Raw genomic sequence first — 25,157 nt, forward strand, 5'->3', positions numbered from 1 at the left:
TTAGGCATAGTAATTAATATTATATTAAAACCTTCAGTTCACCTCACTAGAAAAGCAGCACAGCATAATAAAAAAAAGAAAAAACAGACAAGAAAAAGACCACAAAAATAAATATACAGTATGTACTGCAACCATAGATGACAAAACATTAATGAAATAAAGTTTCAATAAAGTATCCTTTGCTGAATATATTAATTTTTAACTATAGCAATATACTTACAATTGAACTAAATACAAAACAAAATTTTAACAACCTAATACTTTCACAATTATAAATGTTGTACCAGTTGATATAAGAAGATACCTTTCCACATAAATGCTTTTGCTAGTACCCAATCCATACAAGCTGTTAAGAATTCTATAGCAAGACACTTGAACATCATCCACTGCAAAAAGAAAAAAAATACACTTTATTACACATAAATGTATACTTAAATCTTCACCTGCAACCATTGCACATCAGAGGTATTGTGAGAATAAACTAAAGTACATTTAAAAAGTCATGATTGTCCTGTTATAGAGTCATCATTTTCACATTTACAGAATACAGTGAAATTGTTTTTTGCATGTGCTAAAAAACATACAACACAACTCCACTCTCCAGCACCATGATTAATAACTAAAACAAAAATCTTAATGTTACTGTATCAAAATATCACAAATTCTTTTTTGGTATAGTACAGCAAAAGCTAGAATTTTTCATATTGTAAATGAAGTTAACTTATATTAAGAAAAAAAACTTAGCATTCCTAGTCTTTAGCAATAGAGGTCAAACATAGACCAATTATTGTCTGACACTTTTGGAACAAAATACAAGCCACTAACAGCCTGTTGGGAAGTATTATGTCAGGTTGAGCAGGCCTGTGTGCACTTCACAAAGTACTTCAATAATCTGGGTGGCATAGTGGACAACGGGCATTAAGCAGGAAAATGAAGCACACAGCAGGAGCATGGTTCATCTAAGCACTACATGAGGAAGTGTAGGAGTCTCTGACAGTTACTATAGGATCTGATCAAAATTCAGTTTATTACCGAATCATATTATCAATGTTAAATGGAAAGAACGATCTGAAACTGCCAGTTCTAGTATTACGGGACCATGCTGTTACTGTAACAGATGTGGCAGTTAGGGCGATGCCTTGGAAACACATCCCTTCAAATGCAACTAAGGATCAGGTGTGTTAGGGACACGATAAGCTGATAAAAGGAATTCTTGCCAGGTCGCAGAGGCAAGCCCAGTTAAATGGTCAGGAAAGCACTCAAAGGATTACAAAGAGAAGAGAGAAATTTGAGAAGTGCTTTTTATACTGAAAATGGTGGGCATGTCGCTCAGCTATTACACCTAAAGCTCAGGGATCAAATTCTGGAGTTAGGTCTAGATGTTAGGGCTATGTTGTCTTGTCTGTTCGTTTTGGGTATTGGATACTCCTTGTGTTTCTCTGTCCCATATGTTTTTATCATTGCATTAATGAAGAGTCCTTTTTAACATTCTGTCTTCTGTGACAGACACTGTTTTGTCTTTACATCCTCTGCAAGCAGTGCCTACTGTTGTACTATGTGTCCTTACCACTTTTCCATGTGTTTTGTTTTCTGCATGCAAGAATCTTATTTGCAAAAACAGCTAGTCTCGTTAATTATTGATAGAACTACACTTCCTATAATGTATCCTATCCATATTCCGCTCTTGCCTCATATATTCCAACTTTTACACCTTTCATAGGTGGATTGATGTTTTTTATATGCATCTGTATTAGATTTCTTCTCACATGTCCCATATGACAATGTATTTCTGTGACATGTTTCTATTGCTGTTTAATAATATAATTTTATCTAAAAATCTTAAAAGAATTATGTTTAAGCTAATAACACCATATTTCATGTTGCTAAAAATGTAAAATGGAGATGCCACTTCCTTAATTAATTAAATAAACATTTGATAATGCATAGTGAAAAGCTGTGCTTCCCCTGTGTAAATGAGATAAAAGTTAAAACCTTTTAAATAAACACTCACATATAATATCTTCTCCAAAAAGATTTTGCCCGATGTGCTCAAAAAGAGAAGACAAGACTGGCAGAAGAGCAACCGTTGTGTAGTTGATGATTTGGGTGACTCCTTTGGGTTGCATCCTGGTATGTGCAAACTGACCCAGTTTCAGATTTTCCAGTGTCTTCTCCAAATCTTCTGCAGCATTTATGAAAAAAATCCTCAATGCTGCCTTAACAGATTCAAGCCCTGTCTTCATCACTGTCCTGCAACAGAGACACAAAAACAGCTGCTTAAATATTCAGTTCAATTAGTTTCTTAATTAATATCTGCTTTTGAGTATGTCAATAGTTCTTTCTCCATTTTGGACGTGCATCGTGTTAATTTCTGAGGACATGCTCAGAGGACGCGTCAAATGAATGCTGGGAACACGTGGCATCCAGGATGTGTGCGCGTACGCGTTCTGAGCGTAAAGTATAAACGAGCCCTAACGTGATGCGTGCGAGAGTTGCACTACCAGCAAAAAGTTGGGGGGTGCAGTGTGATAAAAGTTGGAATGTGATGTCAGAGTCTCTGTTTACTATCTACATGTGACAGAAAGCCGCTATGCGGATCCTATGGGATTGATGTGCGCACTTCGATGTTTGATAAATGGTTCGAAGTGGCGAAACAAAATGGTGACATACAGATGCATTCGTGGTGCTTTTATATTGAAGCGTCAGATATTCCCCATCGTAATGACATGATACATTTTAAAAGTCTCACATACCATCTTTTGTGCAATCTTTTTCTTTCTGTGGCTTCCTCCTGACCTGACAGCAGCGGCAAACAGCAATAGATCACCACGCAGAACACATTAAATGTATGATATTCCAACTGTCTGCACATTTAGAATCCTTAGATTTATACTTGACATCACTTTCATGATGAAATGCATTAAAGTATCCATATTACATTTTACAGATAAATTGTTAATTTCATTTAAATAATGAATACTGTTAGTAATTACACACATGGGGGTGACATGGTGGCAGAGCGGTAGCACTGCTGTCTCGCAGGGAGTCACGTCACTGATATTCTCTGCTTGGAGTTTCCATGTTTTCCTGCTGGGTTTCCACAGTGTGCTCCGGTTTCCTTCCAAAGATATGCAGATTTGGTGACACTAAAATGATGTTAGTATATTGTGAGCTGCGAAGCTAATCGTACCCCCAAAAGATACAGACGCCCCTGGGAAAACCCTTAGGAAACCCCTAGAAAACATAGACAGGCTACCTTCACATTTCTCCTTTCCCTTCTGGCCAGCTCTGTCGCATAATCTGCCTCTCGCGCGGTGTTCCGCCTTCTCAAAAAGCCTGTACGGGCTTCTCTCAGTTTGTTAAACTGATTGCTTGCACATCCTTATCATTCTCTCCTCCTGGGGAAACTGTCATCTCTGACTTGTCATGGAGGAGGACGTTTAAACTTTTGAAAAGAGACAAATGTTTGTTTGCAGTGTTTTGAATAAAGTTCCTTTCTTTTCTACAACCTCCTGTGTCTCTGTGCAAATCTGTGACCCAAGCGTGACAATATGTAACGTGTATTCACCTTGTGATGAGCCGATGCCCCGTGTGGGGATTGTTCATGCCTCGTGCCCAATGCTAGCTGGAATGGGCACATCCCTGGATTGATGGATTTAATCATTAAACATCCTTTTCAGAGATATTGCGGTAAGGTGTAATTGGAATTCAATGGATGTTACAGGCAATTCACAACACAGCGAAGCCGAACCTGTTCTCACCGTGATAATATCTCGCACTGCCACCTGGTGAATTCTACCAGATTTATGTAAAGTACGCACACGAGTATAAACAGCACAATGCTTGCATAGCAGGAGTGTCCGCTGAAGCATGAGTCGCGTCGCGTTAAGTATAAACCTGGCCTTAGTGATATGGAGCTTAGTCTTACTATAATGCAAGATATATTACTATTCTTGGCAAGTATATACTGTATGTAATTGCACATTCAACACATTCATTAAAACAGAAAGAATGTTCATACCTGGCATCCAGAGTCTGGCCCAATATATGAAGGCAATTCACTATTGATGTAGCATCATTCCCTAAAACAATAAAGCAGAAAATACTGCAAAATGTCATATACTAGTAAAATTTATTTTCAGAAATCAGCCAAAACACAAAGGACATGCAGAGTTGTTGAAGTTTGCAAACCACACTCAATTACAATAAACTGATTTTCGTTTTTTTTTACGAGAACCTAATGTAAGATGTCCATTAGGGCAGGGCAAGTTCTATGAAATGCATTGTGAATAACTAACCCCAACACCCCCCCCCCCCCAAGTACTGTGTTTCAGCAAGCTGTATTCATAACAAAAGAACATTTCCCTCACTGAGCCCTTGTTTAAAAAAAATTCCTGCTGTGGCTCTCATCACTTACTGTAGCGAGCAAAGTGTAAACACAATATACATGTATTCATTTTATCCCACAGGCACTACTGTACTCTTGTACAGCTACTAAATGGTTTTATCAATGACCAAAAGTTATTAATTACAGTATGAGGCTGACTTCTTTAAAGATCATAGGTGAATGCATATTATATTGTATGCATGTTGTAAATGGAACAAAATAACCTTTGTGTGAAACTCTGAAAAGATGTAGCTGTTTCTTAGAGACCTTGAACAACCCAACATCTTCTGGTAACCTAACTGGTATTACCATTGGCTCCCAGAACTCAACTAAAAAAGTCTGAAGTCCTCAGTGAGCTGAATCTTCGTTCTTTAAGTAGCTGATTTAGTCATTTTAAGGAACAACAAGGAAGAAAACAAATGCTGCACTAGGAGCAATTACTAACTAATTGCAAATTCAGTTTGTGTGAGTGACTCACTGTCCATATTCGGCTCTTGCCTTTGCCCAATGCTGCTACAGTAGACTGTCATTTACTTCCCAATTATGGTATAAGAAGATTTAGAAAATGAGTAAAGTTGTGTATTCCATAACTGAAGTTTTCCAGAACACAGAGAAATAAAACTTATAAAAAAATGTATACCAAGATTTTAAAATTTTATGATGTTTAAATACTCAGAGAAATGTCTATGAAAGCAATGTTTTCAAGCGGAAATAGACTGTTAGTGCCAAGGCAAAATATTGGCTACTGTAAATTTGTTAATTAATATTGTGACTTATTTTTTTTCCCACACCATGCTACATTTCAATTTACGTTATCTTAGGTTTAATATACTGTAAATTTCAGGTTGAATTCTCCATACACTATTTTCAAATGGAAGCTCTTGAGCAACATAAACCTATGCAAACCACATTGATTACATTATCACACTGTAGTGTGCGGCTGGGGATCTTGCCCGGCTGGGACAACTCCACGCTGAGAAGACTGAGGGAGCAAGTGTGGCCAGAGTGTTACCTCCCCCGGGATGCTAGATGGCACCCCCCCTGGGTTGCAGCAGTACCTCAGATTCCCGCAGGGCTGCATGGGAGTTGGAGTGTGGTGCAGTCCTGATGGGATCTGCAGGCACCGCCAGGGGGTGCTGCAGCAGGAGCTGTTGAGCCCTTATGGGCAGATCCTCCGCCACACCCGGAAGGGATGCCGGAAATGAGTAATCAAGCACCTGGAGCACTTCTGGGTGCATTATAAAAGGAGCCAGTAGCCACTACTCGGGGAGCCAGAGTCGGGAGGAGAAGTGATGAAGCTTGACCCAAGGAGTGAAGGTGGAGAAAGATAAAGAGAAGGAAGAGATGTATGGTATTGTGCTGTGCCTGTGCTGGGACTGTGTTATATTTGTGGAGAATGGGGAAGGCGTTTTCCACAAGGGAAAAAGAAAAAATAAAACCTGTGTGCCGTGAACTTGTGTCCCACATGTGTCTGTGTCCGGTTCAGCTGGCGATGCCAGCCTGGTGGACCACAACACACTGAAAAAACTTGTTCAGTTTGGAACCACTCTGAAGCCAGGAAAACCAATTATGCTATCTGACATACTGCTTCTGATTCTATATGCATTTTAAAATAAGTTTTTGTAAGTTACCAAAAGGCTGAGAGATGTCATTAATGAAGGAAATTAAATATAATGATACTGAAGCAGTATGTCAATCAATCAATGGTTGTGTTTATGTAAACCCTAGTATTTAGATAGTTTAAAAATTTAAATGAAAGGAAATATACCATATATACTTGTTTTCTCCCGTGACCCTGTGTTCGGATTCAGCGGGTTGGAAAATGGTTGGATGGATGTATACTTGTTTTCTGTATGGGTACTGTATATAGTGTATTATTAAAGACATGGTCAAGTTAAAGGTGAATTATTTTCCCTGAATGGGAAATCTAAGTAGTCTTGTGCAAAACAAATTCAGTATCAAATCAGACTACAGATATAATATACAATGAGATTTTAAAAATGCACTTGTGACAAAATTCTCCAAGAGGTACTGATTTCATTAAATAGTCTAATTTCTAGGAGAAGATTACTTGAATAAAATATATAATGCAGAGAAGGAATAAAGATTGTTAAGGATTTAGGTACAGTGACGTAGCTCGAGATCGCGCCACTCGGGGTGGGGTGGGGCTTCAATTTGCCGCCCTCCAAAGTATCTGAATATGTTAACTTATTTAAATAGAAAATTAAAAAGAGGTATAGAGAAAAATTAAGATACATTTTGCATAGATTTATTTATATATAGAGAAACAGCAATATTTTTTTCACATATAATTATATATAAGCATCAACTAGACAAGAATATAGTACTGATACGCACTGATAAGCCGTGTTCTGATTATTAGTTTAATATAATTACGCTGCGAAAACCAGAACTGGTGTGGTGTACAAGTAATAGGTGGAGATGAGCAAGAACGCATTTGGATTGATAACGAAACGAAATTATACATTGTGAATTAGTTGTTTATCTTCCTAGAAATTATTATCGGTGTAATGAATTTGTGAATTTCCTCTCAGATAGATACTTTATTAATCCCATCTATCTATCTATCTATCTATCTATCTATCTATCTATCTATCTATCTATCTATCTATCTATCTATCTATCTATCTATCTATCTATCTATCTATCTATCTATCTATCTATCTATCTATCTATCTATCTATCTATCTATCTGTTTCTGTTTAATTTTGTTATTACTCTCACATCAGCAGCACCCAGTACAGTCTAAGAGATGTAGAAAAGCTAGCTATGTTTAAGCTACACAGATGATATTAATATTAATAACAACTTTGCAGCAAATGGGAGAGTGCAGCAGCACATTGTTACAGGGTACTTTTTTTTTTGTTCAAATATCACGAATAGTGGTAATTTGGGAATTCAGATAATCTAAATGGACCTAGAACAAAGTAATATCAATTTCTGAAAGCGTACATACTTTTGTGAGGCCCCTGCACCACCTACAGCATTTGTCTCCTCTCTTCAGCTAGGTACTAATATATTTGTTTAGAAGAAATTGCAGTTTCCTGAATGCGTTTCATCTTTTTGCTAAATGTGATCTATACAGTAGTAGTAGTAATAGTACATACAAAGTAAAGCAAACTTCACACTTGTTGCATGCCTGACCAACATGCAACACTTTCCTACTCTCCGGTGACTCGATAAACAACACTGTAATTATAACTTCATTTTATTTAACAGAAAATGCAAGTAAGCTTATGTGATGTAATCCTTACCTGTTTCCACAAATAGCATAGTCACTATATTCAAAATTAACTAGTTACTAGCTTATATATATAGATATAAAAACAATTCTCTGTATTTAATGGGCAATCTCTATAAAGTATCTAAATGTGAATTTCCCCTTGGGATTAATAAAGTATCTATCTATCTATCTATCTAAAGTTTCTGTTTATTTTTGTTATTGCCTCATAAATTTCAACTGCTGTGTCTGATGCTGTCACAGAAGGACCGTCTGAAAATGATTTTTGAAGGATTTGTGAATGAAAATCAGAGAATTTGACTTTTTCATTCATGAGTGATATTTTTCCGAACTCTGCTGCTTACATGTGAAGTGTTCTGAGCCTTTTGGCCAATAATGCTGCCCCCAAAAACGTACCGCCTGGGGCGGACTGCCCCCTCCGCCCGCCCCTAGATACGCCACTGTTTGGGTAGGTTTTATTATGCCTAGGTCTGCTTATAGCTGTCCTGGAGACAATTGATCTACCTCAATAACTTTGCTTGCTGGCTCAATTAAGAAATTGCAGTCTTGAGCACCCATGTTAACCAGTACACTCAACAAGGTAAAGGACAGAAAAAATCTGCCAAACAGATGTATAGAGTATTTGTAGAGTACAGTGTCTCACATAAAACAGATGTAGTTTAATTTAGAAAGATAACCTCTGTTGCAATGTATTAACCATAAACGGCCATTAAAACATTGAAAAATAATTCATACGACCGCCAAACAGAATTACAAATTACTAAAAGAACAAGATTCACTAAAACAATTGTGTATTTTTCCTTATGATATTAGGCTTTATTAATGAAATGCAGCTACATTTATTAATTTATGCTTAGAAACTGCATCATCCCATACAACTAATCACAGTATATTCCATTAGAGTATGCTAAGTTCAATTAACTGGCTGTAACACCAATTTCATGGACATGCCATGTGTTCCTCTAGTACACTGGATGGTAGCATTCCTCTAGCACAGCTTCCATATGGGAGTTGTAGATCCAATGTGCAGCCCTGTTCAAGTCCTTTGGCACTCCTAGGAGGTGCTGTTGGTAGGAGGCAACCTTTAATTTCGAGGTTCTGCCTGACACAGAAATGCTTTCTAGCTAGAACGGTGATATGGGTGTATCTTGAAAAGGAGCTCCAATTGGAAAAACAACAAATGTAGACAATTGTATCTCAAATGTTCTAAGTCTACTTGGATAAAGAAGGTGTCAGTCAAACAGTAACTAAATGTCATATGAAAATCAAATATTTTGGCTATAGAACAAACACTTACTGGAAGGCTAACTAAAACTTAATTTCTACTTCTCCATACACATACCAACATACTCGTATGTAATCAAGAGAAAACAATTTAGTGTAGATAAATTCCTCATCGCAATTGGTTGCAGTTTTCATACCATTTCTATGGGTGCAATATTGACAAGCAAAAGATTAAAAGTAACAAGATTCAGAACCAAACATATGCTTAATTTGTAACACAGAATGTTTATCCATACTTGAGAAACAAACAGACAATAAGAGTTCTATGCCATTCAGTTTATTTTTGCACTGTGTACCACTACCGGGTGCTAAAGTGCTTTGTATTTTTTTAATATCGAGATCCATGTTTTGATTTAAAAATTTGTTTATGTGTTGTGGTGCAACAGAAATCCCCTCTTTTGAAAGGAAACTTTCTGTTTTACAGCCTGTGAGCTGCAGTGCTCTAGTCCCAGTGCTGGTGAAATAACTGATTTATGCAAAACACAACACGTGAAGCAAAGGTCTGGTTAATCATAAACTTACAGTGAAACGCCAACTGCCATTCTGACAAGAGTTTACACAGAATCATCAATTCAAAATTTGTTCTCTTATATTTATACTAGTCATTTAGCCCGTTACAATAATGGGCGCTTGAACAGTAGTGCATAAACATTAGTAGGAACAGTCTATATTAAATGGCAAGGGACTTTGACCTCATTCTTTTTGTTGGTCGTATTTTTCTTTCTTTCAGCCTTTTTTTTGTTGATGTTTACTTGCTCGGCTGACCGTTCTTCATGGGCTGCCGCCGTGTATTGTGTGTCTTTAATTTTCTGTGACAGTAATACTGTCTTGTACGTCCGCTGACTTGTACGTCCGTAATATACCTTTAATTTTCTCTGGCAGTAATACAGGCGTGCGCGTCGGTAATATGCCTTTAATCTCCTCTGACAGTAATACTGGCTTGTATGTGGCTGTAATATGCGTCACTGTATTGTGTACCTTTAATTTTCTCTCGCAGTAACACTGGTTTGTATTTCCGTAAAACGCCTCTAACTTTCTCTGACAGTAATATCGCACATCGCACCGTGCACCGCGCATGCGCACTTCACCAGAAGACACACACACACGGACACCTGGACGCACGCAGGGATTTTATTAAAGAGGATTTACATATACTATCATAACTATTTCCACACTTGTCTTTTCCAGACACAGCAACCTAATAATGTAGCCATTTATTTTTTAAACCTAATTACACTTTGAATACCACATTAAAATGTGAATGGGTCTTATTTTCAGCTTCACTCAAAACTACTGATTAAGCTTGGTATCTTATAGACATTAGGTGGTGTTTGTTCATTTTTGTGCTGCTCAAAAATGAAAATGAGAAAAAAGAAAGCAGTCAGTCTTTAAAATGGTGTTTCTCTCAGTGATCTCAGAATTGTTATGCCTATTTCTCCTTAAATTAACAGCAAGTTAAACAGTCCATCCATCCATTATCCAACCTGCTACAGGGTCATGGGGGTCTGCTGGAACCAATCCCAGCCAACACAGGGCGCAAGGCAAGAAACAAACCCCGGGCAGGGCGCCAGCCCACCATAGGGCAAGTTAAACAGTGTATAATGCATATGTCAAAATGTTGAAATCTTGTCACTTATTATTAATCATTGAATACATCCTTCTTCCAACAGTTCCGCTATAATAAATTTTAAATGCCTACACATATTTCTTCCAAAACAGATTTGTAATTGCAATCAAATAGGGGTAAGGATTCTTTATCCAGCTTCAGAGATTCAGAATACCTTTTGTAAATATGTGTGGAACAGACTCAACATTGAAACGTGTTTAAATGAAAATTTCTGGCAAAGAGACCTCAACAAACTCTGCAAAACAAGCATCTCTTTAAAGCCATGAGGACTTCAGTGACTTATCAATGATGATAAAAAGCTGTTTAGGACATGCTGCCGTATAATGCTTTAGAGTTATTTGCAAACACAAAGGGAATTAACACAAACACAAAACAAAACAGAAATAGAGCAAGAAATAAAGAGGTGACATGCTTTATTTGCTCACACTAGCCTTACCAAACAATGATATCCTATGTCTCACAAGTACTCCAAGTTTGCAGAATAGGCTGAGTTAAGATGAGAGACATACAGAGAAAAACAGAGAGAGAGAGAGAGAGAAAAATTGGGAAAAACAAAAAGCTAAAATGTTAGCAAATGTATACTAAGAGAAATATAAATAACATTTTTACAATAATTCACAGCACGACATCTCTACACAATATTTCATGAAATTTAGATACTAATATCTAAACACAAAGATGACAACAGAACCCTGTTCCATATACACCACACATATGTCTCATTACTGTAAATTATTTTGCTATGAGAGGGTGCTTTAAACAAGTTAATAGCCATCCACTGTGTTATTATGGGCAGCAATATTAAACTGTTAAACCTGCCTTAAACCACATAGTTTGGTAAGACTGAAAACATGCAGTGAATGTACAAATGTTAAGGAAGATATCAAACTGGAGATAATCTTAAATTCTATTTTCTTTGTTAAATCATTATTAGAGTATATTAGGACTTTACATAAACGAAATGTATCCAATTTAAAAATGCAATTTAAAGTCACCATGCACGTCTTTGGGATTTAGGAAGAAAACCACAAAATACCATAAAAACCGCATGCAGATGTGAGCACACACAAACTCCAACTAGCAACTGGTATGAACAACAGTAAATTAATATAAAAGAGAATGCCAAGCCAAATAGGCATGAAAAACATCATATAATGTTAGCAAAGTCTGAAATGCTAATGTGTCCTGTTTCTTGACAGAGTGCTATCTATGACAGCATATTTTATGCTACAGGTTTGAGCTACAAAAAGTTTCCTCATATGAAGAGCAAGACCATATTTAGAAGAACAGTTCAAAAAATAATACCCTTTAAAATATGTATAGGAAAAACCAAAAGGAATGCAGTTGGATATACAGTAAAAGGAGGAAATGTCAAATGAAATGTCTTAAGGTATAATAGTGTAACATCCTTGGTGTAGATCTAAGATAGACATGGTTCTCGGTGGCTGTGGACTGTCAGTTTGGCATATGGTATTGCCACAGTACCCAGGTAAGCAGTGGGAAGAAAGAGGAAAAGTCAGTTGTGTGTACTGTATGTGAAAGCTTGGGGCAAGGCACCATGAGTGTGCAGAGTTTCAAGACAACTGAGTGGCATTACAGACTGGCTGATGAGTGAGACCACAGGTTCTACCACAAGGACATCAATGGTCTCTCTTTAAGGACCAACTACCACCAATGTTGTCAGAGTGATAAGTCTATTACTCCATATCCTTCAACCTAGATTGTCACACTAGTGTCTGGAGTGGAGAAGAACCGACAAACATCATGAGATAGAGGATTGGTGGGTACTAAAGTTGTTGGTTGTGAGAAGAGCCATATTTTTGACCACATTTAAAAGGAGTCGCTCAGTTTGAGCAAACTGGATCGCTTTGGGCCCCTTGAATGCACCATTGGACTGACTTCAGGTTACCCTAAAGACCAAGGGGATTGCAATGAGGTCAAGTAATGCCCTTCATCAGTTCCTGAGATCGGTCTCAGACTGTCAGAAGGCCCAGGAATACCTTCAGAAGTCAGTCATAAAAGCAGCTCCTGGAAGTGTGTAAGTGGAGTGTTGCAAGCAGAGAATCTAAGAGAAGCACTTACCAAAGACCACCCTTAGCTGCTAAAGTCCATCAGCCAGGGTGCATGCCTGCCGGAAAGCCTCAGGTAGGATTCTGGCTTTGGATTGGCTCATGGAGCTGGGAAAAGTGTGGAAGATGGTATGCCGCTGTGCCCAAGGGAGCAGTGGCATGTACAGTATGCATAGGCTCGAGAGCTTGTTAGTATACTAAGTTCATTCCTACATCTCATTCATTGCCAGGATGTTACAATATTAAAACAAAAAAAACATATTCATATAATTTTTGTTGGTATTCAAATTAAATCAAAGTAGAGATTTGTTTTTCAAACACCCAGGAGAAGTGTAGTTATACATAAATATTTTTCATAGTAACATTAGCATTCATATATAGCATACATACTATTAAAAAATGTAGTTAGCATACATTTATGAGAACATATATTTTAAAATTCAGTGTCTTTTCTTACGAAATGCACAAGTCACTAAATTATATAATCGAAATATTATGTTTCACATTTTTATCCTATTAAACTAATATACGGTATGTACTGTAAGATTACACCTGATGCACTGTCTATAAAAAAATTAACACCCTGGTGAACCTTTTCACATTTTATTACAAAACAAATTGCAATCATAAAGTATTTAACTGTTTTGTTTTTTTTTTGGCTATTGCTTTACACAGAAGGAAAGAATTAAAAGTGAAATGAAAAGTCAATATGTAAAATCCTTAATTATAAAAAGAAAATAAATGATGCATCAGAAATGTGTCCCTGTACCTCCCCTCACATTTCCTCAGTCAGTATTTCACTTACTCTTTTTTAATTCACTCCAATATGACTTTAGTAATTTGCTTTGATCAGTATCATAGTGGAAAATGAACATTTTCCCTGATACCAGATTATTTGAAGATTACAGCAAGAATTCCATAAGGATATTTTTTCATGTCATTTCATTATACATGCTGGCTGCATGTCATCACTTTAGATACAAGTAGAGAACTTGTGGTGGAGTGCACATGTTGTCTTTGCCACATGGTCTATTATGCATGTAATGTATATTCATCTCAGCTTGCAGTCCGATTCTTTGCTGTATCAACTACAGGCTAGTACAGTAAAGTGTAACTCTTTCTTGAACAAGAATGTAGGCTCTGTAATTTCTTTCTTGAAATAAGGCTTCATTTCCTAGACATGGCCAGTAACTAGCACAGAGCTTAAGCTTAGAGCAGTGGATCTTAGAGCTGGTTCAGGACATAGCGCTCCAAAGCAGAGACTAGCTTCCTAACGCAAAGAAAGTTCTTCTGCACTCCCAAGATTTTAGACCAGAATCTTGCTCCAAAAAGATATGAAAGATGCATGCACCTAGTTTTAAGGAAAGTTGTAGCATCTGGTGATGGGATCAAGGTCACTTCCAGTCCTGTCATAATTGGGAAATCTCCCATGATGAAACCTACCAATTTTTTTTTTTTTTAATTGACATACTATATTAATTCCCAAGGGTAAATTGTCTTTTTGCATGACCTTTGGAAGTCAGAGCACAGCGTCAGCTATTTGTAAGGGGATCCTGGTGCAATTTATCAGGTTAAGGGCCTTGCTCAAAGGCCCACCAGAGTAGGATTTAACCCGGCAACCTTCCAGATACCAGTGCAGATCCTTAGCCTCACGTGGTTATTTGTACAATTTATCATATTAAAGTTGCCTATTATCTGATTGGTGTTGGATACTAATTTGTCTTCATGGTGACAGTTTTGTTTAGAGGTATATTAAACATTTGTGTGACTGGTATATTTAAACTAAATTCATGGAAAACTCCTTTCCTATAACCTTCTTTATGTGGAATTTTACAGACAATGAGTAAAAAATACTTCAGTCAGCTAAGGCAAAGGGAAGCACTGTGTTGCTTAACTTTTATTTTTACTGATCAGAAATATACATACTATGTGACTATCAATAGAATTAGATCAAATTCAATTTCAGCAACTTTGTTAGACATGTGGCCAAAAATCTACAGTAAATCCTCAATATATACTTTGGCCTATTCACTAATTAACATTAATTTCTGACAACAATATAGAAATTTGACAGTTCAGCATTCACTTAGATTATGGCAAAAAACATGAAGACAGATGTTATAGTCAATTGCAACTTTATAAGAAACAAATCTATTTTCGTCATCCCCTGAAGTACACATTATTAAATATGAATGTTTGATGCTAGGAATTTCGGATCTATACAGACTTTCACAATTTGTATCCGCTAAACAACTGTCTCTAAAATATAACTTTTTTATTGAAACATTTTTTGTACATGAAGGTTACACACTTCATTTTGAGAAAACTAACATTCATAATACATCCCTCACCTTCTACTGCAGAAAATTTATTTTCATTGTGCTGTTTACAGAAAACACAATGAAAAAACAAGTATATTCTTACTTATATTACAAAAAAACATACAGGTAGTATTTCCAGACTATATCAGTATTTACAAAAGAGCACCCTACCAGATACAGTCAATCCTCAACTTTTGCAGGGTTAACATTTCTAGAATACAGTGTGAAAGCCAAAGACAAACGTGAAAACATCAAAGCTACAGTACAGGAAATAGGGCGATAAGTTCCCGCAACCACCAAAAACTGTAACCTTAGCTAGAGACTGTTTAAAATACACTTTTCTACATAGAATTCTTCATAACAAAACATCATTTCAAATAACAGTTTTCATAACATAGAGACCATGATATGCAGTAACTCATAAAATGCAGCTCAGAAAATAAAATCGGTACATATTAAACTTTTTTTTGTGCTAATTATTCCTTAGAATTCTGTGACCTTTTGAGCAAACATCTCAATAAAAAATAAAAAAAATAACTTTAGTTGATGCTATTGGAAGACACCAAGACTGGACAGGTCTTGCTATCACTTTCGACACTCTATCCTTTATGGCTGGAGATTGATAAAGACACACTGGCTTGAAATAATCCATCAGCGATGTCTGCTTCGTGGGCTGCTTGAGATACTTAAGGATCTCATAGTTTGAAAGCGTATCAGAGGCAAGTTGATGCTTAACTTTGAGGCTGTGACCTATGATGTTACCAGCAGCCTCAACGTCTCTAGCCAGCTTGTCATGGTTGACAGCAGTTGGTGACATTCCAGCATGAAGTTTATCTAACACCTTAATTTTCTCACTATGCCACATCACCAGGGTTGTCAAATGTGCTGTTTTCATGCCAAATGTGGCTATTTTTTAAGCATCATGCGAGAAAAAGTTTGATTTGGCAGTGTAAAATTTTTTGGACCATGTTTAAAGGTTATGTGTGGCCGCCCGAATGCCAATACTCCAAGAGTTTCTCCACTTAGCAAAGTGGATAGCATCAGCAAAATGACATGAACAAACCCACCAAAGCCAAGTTCTCAACAGAGTCATTCATTAGGCTGGACCACAGTGACATTCGGCAAGTCTTCAGCTGTCGCAGGGCTAGAAATACATTATTTCTAGGACCTGCTCATCACTGATTTTGCACACATGGGCTTAAAGCCTGAAGGACTTGAACTATACTTTGGCGACATAATTGCAGCTGATTTTCAGCAAAATAATGAAAATATGCAACCAATGTACAAGAAGCTCTTTATACTACAATATTAAGGTGAACAAGACTGAGAAAGTGCCTAGTAGGATACTATCCGCTCCCCAAATTTGCACACATCACGCCTTTCATTGTTTCCATACTGCACATTGCCATAAATCTCGCAAATGTGTGCGGTTACATAAAATTAAAGTAAAAATGAAGTTACAACTAAAATGGCAAAAATGTTTGAAGTTGCAAAAGTTAAACAATCAGATGTTGAGGATTGACTGTAATCTCAAATGGTGATGGGAGAAGAACCTTTTGGTTTGATCACAATGCAAGCACACTGTGTTGTCTTGCATGCCAAAGTTCTACCTGCTATAACACAATTAGAAAAAGTACACTATTTTACTTAAAATCTGAAAATATTACATAAACTTTATAAGTGACAATCTGAAAATATTAAATAAACTTTTTAAGTAACAGTTAAGATTGGTTTAGATTGTGTGAAACAGGATTGTGTGAAACACGCTGAAACACCTCCAGCCTTTTTGTAAACTTCAGTATCTGAAATATATTTCATATTAAATCTTTTACTTGCTTTCTACATGAGTATGGGTAGAAGTCTCTGATCTGAATAAAATTTAGCACTGTATGTTTTATAGATCTGTAATATATGCAATGTAATGGAACATTCAACTTGAAAAATAATCAAAAAAGCCTGACTAATACATGCATAGACTAACTTCAGCTAATTATTTGTCTTAAGACAAACAGTTACTGTAGCACCTATATCAGTAAGTTTTCTGCTTATTAAGTTATTTTGTTGTGCACTTGTGACATTTAATTTGAAATATTTCTATTTACAGTCAATTAATGACAAAGAGATCATTTACATATATTAGAATTTCACAATATAGCACAACAACATATGAAAAGGTGGAGGGACATTGAATATAACCACGTGCAACAGTTTTCAGACCCAACATTTTAAAGCAAAAAAGGGCCAGATGACAAACATTTAAAAAAAACGCTGGAAAAAATGTTGCTACGAAGAACCAATTTAAAATAGACGGCATACATAAACAAATTATGTCATGAACACTGACCATGTTTCTTGATTTTATTTTTGTTTAGATAATATTATCAATATTAATAAACATCTTTCAAAAAACTGAGTGCTCTTTACCTGGTAACCATCTCTTTTTCCTTGTTAGATGCGTGGCCACCACTGCTAGGAGGCCGATTCGCAGTGGAAAGGAAGTAAAGACGATGATTTTTGAAATACTGATCTACTAAGGGCAGAACAACCTAGAAAAGAAAGTGACCATTGAAAACAAAATATAAAAGTACCTATTGAAGTATCACATTTTCGCTCACAAGCTATTTTTTCTTTGTATAAAAGTTTCTCTTGAATGTCTCCCTTCTGAAAGTTAGATAACTCAGCGACAAGTAATTAATCCAATATTTGCTAAAACACAAGAAGGCAGACATTGCTGCTGATGTTATTTCACACAGTGTTTAAAGCTCATCTTGTATTGGAGGTATTTTCTGCAAAAATGAAAACTATAAAATGAAAATGCAAACTTTCTTTTCCAATTTCATTTTCAAAGTCTGCACAAATTAAAATGAAAGAACCGCATTTGCAATTTCATTTTCTGCCTGAACCGCAATAAAGCTGCAAAATTGAAAAGTAGGTTGCAACATGCAAATTGCGTGGGTCAATTGGTTGTGGCTTCGTATTTCGATTTCCCACAATCCTTTGTCCTTCGTAGTTGTGGTACTAGGGTGTTGTACCGTTAGCCATAATGCATGTAAGTGAGATGCTAAGCAAAATGACACCTTTTATTGGCTAACTAGAAAGATTACAGGATACATACTGTAATCTTTCTAGTTAGCCAGTAAAAGGTATCGTTTTGCTTAACTTCTCACTACACCCTTCGTAGCTGTAAAGCCACTTTGATCGATAGAATATCTCATTTGGATTGTGTTTACTTCGTGTGATTTTGATCTTTTCACCCCCATACTGCAAGCTTCACAGCGAAACTGACTCACAAAATCCGAAGACCATGCATAATTGTAGTCATAAAGTAATTAATGCGCAGTTTAATTCAACTTATTTAACATGACAGAAATTAGCCTTTATTGTGTCATCCTCTTTAATAACATCCCTATGTGCGTCCAGGTGTCCGTGTGTGTCTTCTGGTGAAGTGCGCATGCGCGACTCGATGCACAATATTACTGTCACAGAAAGTTACAGGCGTTTTATGGAAATACAAACCAGTATTACTGCGAGAGGAAATTAAAGGTACACAATACAGTGACTCATATTACAGCCACATATAAGCCATAATTACTGTCAGAGGAGATTATAGCATATTACCGACACGCACGCCTGTATTACCCCCAGAGAAAATTACAGGTATATTACGGACGTACAAACCAACGGACGTACAAGAATGTATTACTGTCACAGAAAATTAAAGACACACAATACACGGCGGCAGCTCATGAAGAACGGTCAGCTCAGCAAGTAAACATCAACAAAAGAAAGGCTGAAAGAAAGAAAAATACGACCAACAAAAAGAATGAGGTCAAAGTCCCTTGCCATTTAATATTGACTGTTCCTACTAATGTTTATGCACTACTGTTCTAGCGCCCGTTATTGTAACGGGCTAAATGACTAGTAATTAATAATCATTTATTTACACTGAAGTAGAAACGGGATGCTTCGTATTTTTGTAGTATACTGTAGCATCAGCACAGAGTATGCAATGGTGTTTACATTTTTGAGATGGCTTGCTATCCTTAAAAGGACTGCTTGCATTTTGCTGTACTAGTTTGAAAATCCCGTGCGAGTGTGCAGAGCTGCCGTCTTGATGGGTGCTCTTGCTACTGGTGATACAATGCCAGCTCAATCTTTCGGTGACTCATCCCTAGTTGATATAACTTGCACTGTAAAAAATGTAACTAAGTGATAGTCGACCCAGGGTAAAAATGTTTGTTGTTCCAGCATTTCTGTGTTAAATGTTTAGCTTGACAATCGTTTCTTCATTGTGTGGCGCAGATGTGAGTTCTATTTTTCTTTTGGGTTCAAATGTAAAAATCATCATTGTGAGAATTAATAATCTGTGCGAGTTTTTCTTTTGCGAAATGCGCATGTCCTGCGAGAATATTCTTGATTTATGAGATTTGGACACGTGCATGAATCCACGACTCCACAATCTGTAATTACTAACGTTTGAGAGCCCCGACTTAAGGTAAGTACATACATTTACAAGAGTAGGACTTTCCTTTGTTGAAAACCATAAAAAATCGGGGTACGAAGTATTAACAGTTACCACGCGAATAACCTTACTAACTTCGACGACCATCGATTATAACCAACTGCCGAACGTAAAAAAGTTTTTTATGTGTTTAATGTTCGCTTGTGTTATTTGCAACTTGTAATGACGGCGGGTCCGTTAATTACGGAAGATTTTAGTGACTATAACAGAATCTGAAAAATGAATAATTATAAAATGAAAGGTCAGTTGTGCTTACTGTGGTGGCTATAAGTTTTTATCAAAAGCCACGCAATTGCGATATTTCCCTCTTTCCTTTTTTCACTATAACAACTTGTGTTTTTATACCTCAAAACCCGACATCAGGACACTTTTTTCACATAAAGTTATAGGTCTGAATTCCTGTAGTAGCTGCGGTGACCGACTCGAGCTTTTGAGGCACCATACTAAAGTTTAGAGTAGAGACTGAACGCAGATGATTACACTTTATTCAAGTGGATTGGGCAATACGAGAGTACGACAACGGTCAGATAATTTTGTTTTTTAAACGGTAAATTAATAAAATGACATCAATATTCTATTCTGTACCGTTTTTTTCGTAAAATTGCATACCGTCGAAAAAAAGTAAAAGATGGCGTGCACGTTTCTGTGGTGACGGCGCTTTTTTTTCAACTGAATGTTCTAGTAAATTATTACGGGCACTGGGGTGCATAGGCATAACAGCTTGTAAAGGCAGACGCACGATTACTGGTTGGAGTACTCCTTTCTTTCTTGTGTACATTCAATTTATGCTGTTTCTTTTATAGAGGAAAATTGGGGTGTGTGTCCTAGAGGGAGAAAGCGAGTGGTAAAGGGGGAAGGACCTAAAATTAACACACTGAGCAGACCTCAACAACAATTCTTAGCTCCTTCAAGGAAAAAAAAATATACCCTCACAAACATATGTTAATAAATATAAGTCGCACCACTCGACTGCTCAGGTGTAAACGTGATGTGTAGTTTACTGTGTTCATTTTCAGATACTGTACCACCTTAGACATTTGTGATAGAATTATTAAGATATGATTTCATATATTAACTGAACCTACTTTAATTCTATTTAATGCAGTGTTTTGAAGGCCATCCAAATCAGCTCTTATTTCTTTATTGTGATTTTTAGGGTCTTCGTGCATTGCAAGCTCTGTACATTTTGTACTACAGCTCAGGACACACTTCTCAGACATTATAGATTGAAGCACTGGCGTGGACCATATTCATCATTTCCTTGCATTCACAGTGACTGCATTTGTTCATTCCGGACTGCAGGTGCGTTAAGGACACATCTCAACAGAATACATCCCAATGCTACCCTTTCAAAAGTTAGCAAGGATTTGGCTTGTTTGAGCTGTGAACTTTGTAAATTTCAAGATATCTGTGATGGGAAGACCTTTTACAGCCATATAAGAAAACATCTAAAAACTATGAATATGTGAAATGTCCTTTTGTAAACTGTGACTTTCAGACCAATGTATATACCACATTTAATGTACATAAAATTAGGAAGCATAAGGGTCAGTCTTTTCATGATTTCAGGCTATCCATTTTAAGTAGTAATCATGCAGGCCAAGAAGACAGTCCTGATAGTAGCTCTGCTGCAGACAATAGTGGACCTCTTATTGATGGTGAGGATGATCATGTAGGTAGTGGATGTGTTGCTTGCAATGCTCTGTACTTCTAAAATTTATATATATATTTTTTTATTTATTTCTTACTATATTGAGAAATTGTTCTGTGTACTGTACTGTATTGTATTGACCCCCTTCTTTTGACACCCACTGCATGCCCAATCTACCTGGAAAGGGGTCTCTCTCTGAACTGCCTTTCCCAAGGTTTCTTCCATTTTTCCCTACTAGGTTTTTTTGGGAGTTTTTCCTTGTCTTCTTAGAGAGTCAAGGCTGGGGGGCTGTCAAGAGGCAGGGCCTGTTAAAGCCCATTGCGGCACTTCCTGTGTGATTTTGGGCTATACAAAAATAAACTGTATTGTATTGTATTGTATTTAGGAGATGCAATTGAGCACAAACTTGCTTCTCTCTTTTTTTGTATGCAAACTGTTCTTCACATGTCAAAAAGTGCTACCCAGCAAATACTTGAAGGGTTAAATGATATTTTTTCAGGACTTCACTTTTTCCCTGAGAATAAAGGAGATTGTCATGGATGAACCGCTGGTCTCTATAGTCCAACAGAGATGGCCAGGCCTTCTCATAGAGCAACAGGTGAGTTTTATCTAATCTTATAAATTAATTGTCGAGTAGCGATGCTAGTATCTTGAAAATAAGTACATTATTAATTCCTGAATTTTGTTACAGGTATATGCAAAATATTATTGCATTACCCAGGTGCAATTGAAAGAAACATCGCTGACATCCTTGGACAAGTATTCGACAGCTCTGATCGAAATGTATAGAGCAAAAGGAGGCAAGAAGGCACATGAATTGAAATCACTTTTAGAATTACTAGATGAACAGGTACGTAATAAGGATCAGGAAAGAATTGTTTTATATTCATAAGCATGAACTTAAAGTAGTATGTGCAGGGCAGTGTTGTAATTAAGGCTGTTAAACTGTTTGCTTATGAAGGTGCATGTGGCAAACCCATATACTTATCAAATGTATGCAAAATGATTTTATAGAACAAGCTAAATTATACTGTATATGTTTATATCTGAGTCATTGGCACTGCACATATTCCCTCCAATGTCATGGACTACAAATTCATAATGTATTAATTTACAGTTTTATTTGATGGTGAGATTTACACAAACAATATTTTACCAGAAATAAAAGTAAATTCCTGAGCTATTCTGTTTATTATAAATTGACAATTTAAATTATCCAGGTTAATAGCATTTTTTTTTGTGTGTGTCTGGATCTGTGCATGCATTTTAAATAATTTGCAGAAGTGCAAAATCCTTTCATTATTTGGATCATTTAACAAAGATGGATTTTTGTATATGTACAGTAATGAGAAAGAAAATATGTCAAATATATTTAGTTGTTTTGTTTAAAGTTTTCTTAAATTGTCATTCGGTTCAAATATTATTTCTTTGTATATTCTACCTCTATGACTATCATTCTTGTTACTGTACTTTTCAGACTATGGATGTTACCACACACAAGAGGGCAACGGTTCTACAAGGACTACCTCTGTACTTAAGAGAATACAAGAAGTTATCAACAACATGTCATGTAAGTTCTGTTGGAAATGTCAAACTAAATGATTAACAAACTAGAAAGTTAAGTTGGTAGACAACCTTTCACTTGGCTTTGGCAAAGAGTCAACTATGGTTTATTTTTTCACACTTTAACTATATTATTGTTCTATATTTTTAGGATACAGACTCCCTTCAAATATATACAAATGAAATGAAGATAGGAATATTAGAGGTTGTGAGGCACCATGAGACCCATCCTGGAGCTGCGGCAATGAATGTGGCTGTGGTAATAGAAGGTTGAGTAGTAATTGAAGAGCTTGTCGACTTCACAACTGCATTTGTCATACATGTTGGTCTTCTGTATGCTCGAAACATTCAGTACCCAAAAGAACTGAAATACACTTTTGAAACAGTACAGAAGGTGTTTCTAAATATTGGAGACTTATACTCACATAGAGTATTGTCACTCAAAAATATGCTGTATAAATGTTAGGCAAATATGTCTCAGATCTGCAGAATAGGATGTGCTTGTCTTTTGATTTTAGATTAACATTGCAATAGCTACTTTTCTTTGTGTGAAATTCTTTCTCAGTTGCACTTTAGTGTTAATGTTATGACAGAATCCCTTTACCCTGTGCAGGTTCTGTTCAAAAATTTTGGAATTATTGATGTAACACTTTTCAAATTAAGATTCCACAACATCAGAGATGGCATGGCTTGTGGTTATTAGTAATGATAACAATGTTATTAAGACAAAATTTGAACGTACTGAATATAAATACATTTATATAAGTGATTTTCATATTTCACATTGTAATAATAATGTAATGCCATGTCTAAGAAAATAAAGCTGCATTATTTTCAAAAAAGCTGTTTTTTCTTTTTTGTTAAAATAGAATATGTTGCTCAATAAAGTCAGAGTTCTTAAGTAACTGATTACAATGTGCTTTTTGAGTTTGCAAAAAATAAATATATTAATTTCTTGAATTACTACCTTGAAGTTTGCCTAAATTTACTTACATTTATTCAGCATAGGTTTTTTAGTTGCGCCAATTAGAGATGACATTGACAAAGCCCTAAAATTTATGTTAGATGGGCTTAATGCTGTTTTTACATATTAGTTATTTCTACTTGAGCTAATTTAATTTTCTTAGTTTGGCATAGTGTAGCTTGTATCCAGTGAACTCAAATTTTGTAATTGGCAGGATTTGTCAACGTAATGTTGAGCAAACTCAAAAAGCACATTGTAATCAGTTACTTAATATTTTTTAATTGGGAGTAGCATTGATTTTTTACAGTGTGTCTTGTGCCGTTGCATGGCCCTCGATTCAAAGTCACTGTCCCCAGCAGCCTATTCCAACTCCTTGCAACAGTAGACAAACTCGTCAAAACGGCTGGGCAGTCTTCTCTCTGTTGAGGGCACATCAGCTGGGGTTGGGAGTGCTGTGTTGTCAGATGGCGCAACAGGGATTTTAAGTGCTGCACTGGCAGGTGGCACAACCGGGATGTTAAGTGCTATGCTGTCGTTCGGTGCAGCCGGTGTGTTCAACGGTGGTCAGCTGTAGGCAAGCAGCTCCTTGAGGGGAGATGCAGATGTTCAGGTTTCTTTGCTGTTATCATTTACTGAACCCTGCAAACCGCGTTCCAGGTCTGGATCTCAGCTTTGAGGCTCTACCTTCACCGCCGCTTCACAACGCTAACTTATTTGCTTGTGCATTTTTACCACCGGCCCTGCTTCTCACAGCTTACTTGTGATCAGTGGCAACTCGATTTGCTACACTTTTCTCCAGCTTCATGAGCCTGAAGCTCCGCCGGTGTCTGCATACCATCCCAAAAAATGAAAACGCCATTGTAGTACTCTGTGCTGATGCTACAGTATAACACTACAAAAATACAAAGCATCTCGCTTCCACTTCAGTGTAAATAAATGTAAAATATGATGTAATAAAGGCTAATTTCTGTCATGTTAAATATTGTAATTAAATTGCACATTAATTACTTCAGAACTACAATTATGCATGGCCTTCAGATTTTGTGAGACGGGTTCGCTGTGAAACTTGCAGTACGGGGTTGAAAAGATCAAACTCACACGAATTAAACACAGTCCAAATGAGAAGTCGATCAAAGTGGCTCTACAGATACTAAGGACAAAGAATCATAGAAAATCGATGTCCAAAGTCCCGCCCATTGACCCGCGCTATTTGCATGTTGAACTCTTGAAAATAAAAATGCAAAGTGGAAATGCTTTTTACTTTTCATTTTTGCAGCTTCATTGCAGTTCAGGCTGAAAATGAAATTGCAAATGGGATTTTTTTTTTCATTTCATTTTTTTGCAGCATTCTTGCACGCAGACTTTAAAAATAAACTTACAAATGAGGTTATTGCATTTTCATTTTAATTTTTGCAGCATTTGTGTGTGCAGTTTCAAAAGTACACTGCAAAAGAGAGACTGCATTTTCATTTTATAATTTTCATTTTCATTTTTGCACAAAATACCT

At 36.5% G+C, this 25,157-nt stretch overlaps 1 protein-coding gene across 3 annotated transcripts in view; it reads right to left on the reverse strand.

The window, feature by feature from the left end:
• ryr2a (ryanodine receptor 2a (cardiac)) overlaps positions 1 to 25,157 on the reverse strand; it is a 657,734-nt gene that overhangs the window by 164,401 nt on the left and 468,176 nt on the right. For all 3 annotated transcript variants that reach the window (XM_051919561.1, XM_051919560.1, XM_051919559.1), the window contains 5 exons: positions 17,375 to 17,496; positions 10,997 to 11,046; positions 4,022 to 4,082; positions 2,012 to 2,250; positions 305 to 386 (listed from right to left, as the gene is read on the reverse strand). In XM_051919561.1, coding sequence (XP_051775521.1) covers positions 305 to 386; positions 2,012 to 2,250; positions 4,022 to 4,082; positions 10,997 to 11,046; positions 17,375 to 17,496 — 554 coding nt within the window. The remainder of the gene's footprint in view (positions 1 to 304; positions 387 to 2,011; positions 2,251 to 4,021; positions 4,083 to 10,996; positions 11,047 to 17,374; positions 17,497 to 25,157) is intronic.

The sequence above is a fragment of the Erpetoichthys calabaricus genome, chromosome 15 (genome assembly GCF_900747795.2).
Source record: "Erpetoichthys calabaricus chromosome 15, fErpCal1.3, whole genome shotgun sequence".
Classification (NCBI taxonomy): domain Eukaryota; kingdom Metazoa; phylum Chordata; class Cladistia; order Polypteriformes; family Polypteridae; genus Erpetoichthys; species Erpetoichthys calabaricus.